The sequence below is a fragment of the Peromyscus maniculatus genome, chromosome 4, assembly GCF_049852395.1.
Source record: "Peromyscus maniculatus bairdii isolate BWxNUB_F1_BW_parent chromosome 4, HU_Pman_BW_mat_3.1, whole genome shotgun sequence".
Lineage (NCBI taxonomy): Eukaryota > Metazoa > Chordata > Mammalia > Rodentia > Cricetidae > Peromyscus > Peromyscus maniculatus.
Window position 1 is genome coordinate 105,848,368 of NC_134855.1, and position 7,604 is coordinate 105,855,971.

Here is a 7,604-nt window from a genome sequence, read left to right on the forward strand (position 1 = left end):
TAGTATATAACATGTAACATGTAACATATAACATATAGCATATAATATATAATTCCTCAGGTCTGAAGGCACTCCCAGAACATCTGCAATCACCACACAGTTTTATTTCCCTTTCTAAGCAGATGAGACATTCAAAGAAGGGACTCTGAGCTAGGAAATAAATAAATGATGCTCACGTGAAGACCTGATAGAAGAGGGACCCTCTCACATTCACAGGACGCTGGGGCCTGCTCACTGAGAGACCACTGCTGTCTGTGTGAGTGGATTAGGCCCCTCTCTCATTACAGTCTCCATCGGTTACCCGGCTTCCAGGGCAGGGTAAAGAACCTATTTCTTTTCTTTCACCGCGAGAAAGCAGAGGAAAATGCTTAGGAGAAAAACAACAGCCCACATTGTTTCTTCAGCATTGTGTGTCCTGGCTGTTGTCAGCAGCTGTACTTCTTAGGTGTAGCCTCCGATCTTCAGCACTCGGGCGGTGAACTATTTCATGTTCATCTCTTTTTCCATACCGCACCATGTGAGAGACTTCTAGAACACTCCAGGAACATCCCCCAAACCGTCTATCTTCATCTGTAAATTGGGGGCACTGTCCATGTCACGGGGCTCTTCATGTGAGGACGGATGAAGGAAGTGAAGTGAAGCAGAGTTATGTGACGCCTCCGCAGAGGCTGCAGTGATCATCCCGTGTGTGGTGGAATCAAAATGATGAAACTGAGTCAGCCCAGGGTGGGACGGTCAGGAGACACGAGACTGACTGATTTCTCGTGTTTGCCAGCAGGGTAGCTCAGCCGTGTGTGTGTGTGTGTGTGTGTGTGTGTGTGTGTGTGTGTGTGTGTGTGTGTGTGTGTAGGGGAGATAAAACTTCTCCAGGTTGGAAATGTTACTGATTTATTTATCCACGAATAGGGTTGGTTTACTTTCATGAAAGTCATCAAGGATTCTAAGAGGCTTCTGAAGAGCCCTTTGCTTCTGTTATCTGTGAGTGGTAACACCTCACAGTGTGACACTGAGGAGGAGAATGGCCTATGTGCCCTGTCTTAAAGGGTAGTTCTTCCTGCAGGGAGCAGGGCTGATGTGCACAGGTTTTCACAGTTCTATGGGCAGCAGGATCCTGGGTGTCCAGGCTTCTAGGAGCTCCTGTAGCCACTTTCAGAAATGAGGCAGGTCCCCATGTATTGAGGGTCTCTGAGATTCAGGTGTGTTATTGGCATGTAACTACTCTTCTGTGGATGTGTGGCTCTCATGTGGCTTAAACATTTTACCAGAGGTGAAAGCCCGTCTTTCCCTATTCAGAGCTGATGTGCAGACTGCAAATACTATGAGAAGTAACAGGATGGTCACCTCTGATATGATAGATAGGCTGGAGGGACAGCGGGCTGGAGTCTAGAAATATGGGGAGAACCCTGAACTGAAGGAGATTGAGGGGTCTTGGCAGGGAAGAGCTCTTAGGCCTGAGACAAGCCATGGTCCCCTCGTGTTTGCTTGGACCCGTACCGACATTTTCCTGAGGGACCAGTTCTTCATGCGAGGAGACAGCCAGCACTTGGATAATTGTGGGTTACTACTTTTGAAATAGAATTTCAGGAAGTGAAAAGGAGGAAGAGGAGGAGGAAGAGGGGCAGGGAGGGGAGAGGAAGAGGCTGAAGAGGAGGAAACTAATTAAAGAACAAATTTACAATGTAGAATAGTTAATAATATTAAGACGTGAATGTCAGTGTGAGACTTTTATCCTGCTTTCCAATAATCCTCAGAGTCTAGTGGTTAGCTTTTGGAAGGGGCATTTTAGGGTGGAGGTGCATCCTTCTCTCGAACACATTGGTGTAAGTCACTAGTAGAATTCAGAAGAGTTGGAGAATAGAAAGAATATTGGTGTAATTAATTGAAATCTTTTGGTTAAATATGAAATGACCACTTGTAGATGCTTTACTGTCAATAAAGATAATATTCAAAATAGTCCTTATGACCTCGAAGGTAATGTGATAGATCAAAATTATTCTGAGTAAAAGTTATATGGCTCCTTTATTCTCCCAGGGTCCCGTGTTTTTAATTTCAAGTAAACTGTTCTTTCTATATAATGATGAGATTGAAAATTTAAATTTCTCTCTTTTTCCTCTCCCTTCTTTTCTCCTCTTCTTCTGCAACAGGGTTACATGATGGAAAACCGGATCTCAGGCCTGAAATGTGACACCGACGTGTTTGTGACCTTTGAAGGTGACAATGTAGTAATGCTTCAGGTAAGATTTGGGACACGTTTATCCATTTCAAACAGCATGGCTTTCAAGACCAAGCGTTATCCAAAGAATCTGAAGTGTTCTGCACGTTTTATCTTTATCTGAGATCTCCATTTAATCGGCAGATGTTTTCCTGTTCGGCAGCTGAACAGGAGATTGGGTTATTTCTCTTCTAGGTCATCTTTGATGTTGAAATACGTCTTTGTAGTTTCAGAAAACTGCTGGCATGTTCTAACTCAGATGTTTCTACTAGCAAGGCTATTCCAATAGAGTATGTGGGCCCTGGAGAAAAACAAGGGAAAGACAGAATGCTAAGTCACAGAAGGCTGGGCTAGTCCGCCTCACTAGTCAACACAAATCCGTATCAGGACAAATTGGGACACTGTTCTCTTTTCAAGTTAGCGCATGTCGCAGAGCATGTTGAAGTCTCGTTGGAGAAAGAACGAGAAGGTGTGCATGTTGCTGTGGGACTATGTGTGAATCTACCCCAGGACTCTACCCTAATCATCACAAACATGGAAGAAACAAACAATACATTCTCACCACTACATAATTTATGAGAGTAATGAATATCAGCAGCAAAATGATTATGTAAATCATACTCTGACCACTCCACAGGGAATTATATATCACCTTTAAAATTGTGCTTGCAAGCAGTTCTGCTTCTAACAGAAGTTTAAAACTTGTGCTAAGTAAAATGTTATAAAATTGCATACAGGATATAGTGGTTGTGTTTTTAAAAGAGAATAATGGATGCTGGTTGAGTCGGTGAGTAAAATCCTTGCTGGACAACCATGGAGACTCAAGTTCAGAGCCCCAGAACCCATACAAAAAGCTGGGCAGGTGTGACGGCTGTCTTAACCCCAGCACACGGGAGGCAGAGATAGGGCCACCATGGGACAAGCAGGGTCGCTAAACTAGACAAAATGGAGAGCTCCGGGTCTGTCAGTGGAATAGCCGCATCTCCCTGGGTCCTCTCTCTTAATAAGTCAACATCCTGGATAACACCCAGCAAACAAACAGGGTGTCACTGAAAGGGAAAGAAGATACTGGCTGCCTAGGGACCTTGGGGCTTGAGACATGAAAAGGCAATTATTTGCCCAGGTTTCTAAGAAGCGCGGACAAAATACACTCCAAACGAAAGATGCTCCCATAGCTGAAGGACCAGGAAAACGGTGGCCGAACAGTGGGAAAACTTGATGATGTCCACTTTGAATCAGTTAGGCACAAGGAAAGGAGACCCTAACCCTCTTCCCACCCCACCCACCAACAATTTCAGTGGGTTCAGGCAGGGAGCTGATGTGTGTTTCCCATAGCCCAAGGAAGTAGGTAGTATAAAATGGTAGCATCCATGTCTCTACCCAGTGACATGCGGGGAGCTAATCTCTATTCTTCCCATGGAAGCAGAGAATGCTCGAGATCTCACTTCAGATGGGTACCACTGGAGCTTGTTGTCAATGGAGCCTTTGTATCTACCAATCAGGTGATGAAAAATGATGCTCACTCTCGTGTCAGCTGTGGGAATGAGGGCCAGGATGATCATCTCGAAGCTTTCCATCACTGTGATAAAATGCCCAAGAAGCAGACTGTAAAATAGGAAGGGTTTATGTTGACTCAGTGTCAGAGGTTTTAGTTCACAGTCTCTTGGCTTCATTGTTTTGGGGGCTATGAGACACAACATCACGATAGGGACCATGTAACAGAACACAACTGCTCACCTTGTGGGGACTGGGAGGCAGGGAGTGAGGGAGAAGGAACAGGGGGTAAGATATAGACCCCAAGTACATACTTTCAAGGATCCACTCCCTTCTCTCTGGTTCAACTTTATCTCCAATAGCCTACCAAATTTTGAATTTATCAATGAACTAATCCATTGACTAGTCCAGAGTTTTCATGATCCAGTCACTTCCAAAGCCCGTCTAGTGGCAAACAAGCCCTTAGCACATGGTATCCAGTGGTATTTTCAGATTCAAACCACAGCTTACACCCCTCTCAACCCCAAAGTGGTCAGGGGGGGAGCTGAGCACCATCATCGCTTGGTCTCAAAAGAGGGAAATGATATGAGTAATACTCGACTTTCTCCCTTCATCCGGACAGAGAGCTGAGTCCCTATCCTCACCCAGCATCAATAAGAGGCATAATGAGGTGGTGGAGAATGTGACCAATTGGCACTCTGTCTCCTTGTTCGCAGCCCAGGCGGTGTAAATTAGTGGTCCATTCTTGTTAGGACAATATTGAGGGAATAAATGGAAAGAGGAGTGCACTTAATCAGGGACCTTTGGAAACTCAGAATGAAACAGGAGTTCATTCTAATATCCAAATAGCCTGGATACAAGCAAGGCAAAAAAGAGCCTCACTTGTCACATGACAAGCCAGGAAAACATGAAGGAAATTCGAAAATCAGCAGATGCTAAATGAAAAGAATCGGACGCTGGAATTTCATGACAAGGGTTTAAAAGTAACCACCACCACACACACAAAAAAAAGCTTCTATGATAATAAGAAGGGAATTCCCTAAGAAGGGAATGAACAAGCTGGAAACTCAAATCACAAACACATTAGCATTTATAGTTTTCCAAAGGAAAATGAAATATCTTGATATAAACCTAGCAAAACATATATAAGATTTATATGTTCAAAATCATATTTTTCCCAGAAGATATCAAAGAAGACTTAAATGAATGTAAATGATAAAAATAGAAAACTTTTAGAAGGAAATAAATGACTAGGCATGTAGCTTGGTTGGCAGAGCGCTTGCCTGGTATGCCTGAAGCTCTAGACTTAACGCCCAGCGTGGCATGAACTGGGCATGGTGGTGTGCACCTGTAATCTCAGAGCTCATGAGAGGCATGGAGGCAGGAGGGTCGGAGGTTCAAGGTCATCCTTAGCTTATATAATAAGTCAGAGGCTAACCTGAGCTACAAAACACCTGTCTCAACACAAAACAAAACAGAAAGTGGAAAAATTCATGAGACCTATAACAAAGGAAGAAGTCATAGACTTGGCATCAAAAGCGTAATTCATGAAAGAAGAACCGATAAAAACTGAACTATGTTCGCCCCACCTGTTGCTTGTCTCTGATTGATTTCTAGGGGTGGAAAGTGCTTTCTGCTCCCGGGTTTCCAGAAATTTCTCTGTTTCAGTTAGGACCATCAAAGTAGCATGCAGTGCAGAGGGAAGCAACTGCCTCACAACTGCCGGCTTCTCGGTGGGTCCCTTCCTTCTCAGGGAAGGCTGCTCCAGTCAGCGCTGTCTGCCAACACCATCTTCACCGTCCTTAGTTAGGGATTGCCTCTGGAGACCATGCAGCTTGGAGACTCTGGGCACACAGCAAGGCATGCTGCGGGTGTCTTTCTGGGGTGTGACCGATGGCAAGCTGGCAGGCTGACCCCTCCCCAGCATCTGCACTGTCAGAAGTTTCATAATTCTGTTATCAACCACAGCATTTTCAGCTCACTTACTTGAAGACGAAACTCCCAATTCTACCATGTTGGGTGGCTGTCCCATAGCACAGATAGGCTTTAGCATTGCTGCAGCCTTTTCACGTGTCCCTTTTGAGAAAAATGGCTGGCTTTCTGACTCTTCCATTATTTTCTAGGGCAGAGGTTTTAGGCTCTTAATGAAATTTAATTACACCCTCCACCAAATCCAATTATGACCTGAATCCATGAAATCCCATTAGAACTTCCTTTTGCCTCATTAGGTATACACCAAGACAGATCCCTGCCTAATCCACCCTGGCAGATTTCCTAAATAATGGCATCCAGAGACTTTGCATATATTGTTTATTACGCTGAAGTGAAAATATGCAAAACATGCAAATGAACCACAGGGAACTTGCTTAAAGACCAAGTGGGGGCATTCTGTTCCTACCTGGCTGGAGGGACTTCTGTTCTAGACACTCTGCTTAGGAGCTCTGATAGAGTATTGTCTGTTCATAGGAAGATGCCTTCCGTGACCCCGTGAGTCCTGTGATCCACAAGAAGAAACATTTTTTCCCAGCAAGTGAGAGGTAGCTTGCTGTAGCCCTGGGCTGCTGTGGGCAGCCATGAGCACAAAATTTCCCTTTTGTGTTTTTGTTAAAATACTAGATTTTAGGGCTGGAGAGATGGCTCAGCAGTTAAGAATACTGGCTGTTCTTCTAGAGGACCTGAGTTCAATTCCCAGCACCCACATGGCAGCTCACAACTGTCTGTAACTCCAGTCTCAAGTTACTAGACACCCTCATGCATGCAAAATACCAATGCACATTAAAAAAAATAAATACTAGGTTTTAGATTCATTCAGGACAGGGACTGGGCCAGGCTTTTCTTGCGCAGACTGGGGCAGCAACATTTTTTCCCTGGCCAAAGTGATCCATGCTGCAAATGGCAAGGTTTCATTTCTTCTATAGCTGAACAATATCCCATTGTATACATAAACCTAGTTTTCTTTGTCTGCTTGTATACTGATGGGCACAGAGGTTGATCGCATGTTTAGCTGTTATGAATGATGATGCCGTCAATACTGGCACCCAGGTGTTTCTTTGGCATGCTAATTTCATTATTGGATAGATACTCAGAAGAGGGATAGTTAGATCAAATGGCATTCTGCTTTTGGCTTTTTGAAAGGCTGTTATGGTCGCCATAATGACTGTGTGAAAATGGTTTTTTTTCTCCACCCCACCCCCACATGCATTTTTTCTGTTTTGTTTTACTATTAGCTACTCTGGATGGTGAACTAATAGCTCACTATAGTTTGATCTGTCTATCCCTATGACTAATCATATTGAGTGGTTTCTATGTATTTGTTGGCCGTTAGAATCTCTTCTAAGAAGTGTCTATTTTAAAGTCGAGTTATTTGGTTTGTTTTTCTGTGAGTTCCCTCTGTATTCCAGATGCTAATCCTTTGTCAGATGGACAGTTGGTGAATGCCCTCTCCCATTCTGTGGGCTGTCTGTTTACTCTGGTCTATTCCTTCTGCAGTGCAGAAAGTTTTAGTTTAGTACAGTCCTTCTTTATACTTTCCCCATGCTTTTAAGGTCATATCTCCAAAATCGTCACTTATACCATTATTGTTAGAGTGTTCCCTTGTATTTTATTCTTGTAGCTTCATAGTTCAGAGGCTTAAATTTAAATCTTTGATCCATTTTTGTATTGATTTTTGTGTAAGAGAGACAGGGGCCAAACCATCCTAGTTTGTAGATGATATTATTCCTTGTATGGAAAAGCCTGAAGACCCCACCAAAGGTGCAATGGGGCTGATGCACTCAGTAAAGCTGCAAGATAGAAAACCAACACGCAAAACTCTAGCATTTCACACATCCACTGACAAGATTCCTAAGAAAGAAATCATGAAAGCAGACATATTAAAATTAGCCAAAAGTATAAAAAT

General features: G+C 43.6%; 1 protein-coding gene across 1 annotated transcript in view; it reads left to right on the forward strand.

Annotated features, from left to right (window-relative positions):
• The window catches only part of Acoxl (acyl-CoA oxidase like), a 300,810-nt gene that overhangs the window by 179,397 nt on the left and 113,809 nt on the right, over positions 1-7,604 (forward strand). The window contains exon 13 of the mRNA XM_042276199.2: positions 2,145-2,234. Within this exon, the coding sequence (XP_042132133.2) occupies positions 2,145-2,234 (90 nt within the window). The remainder of the gene's footprint in view (positions 1-2,144; positions 2,235-7,604) is intronic.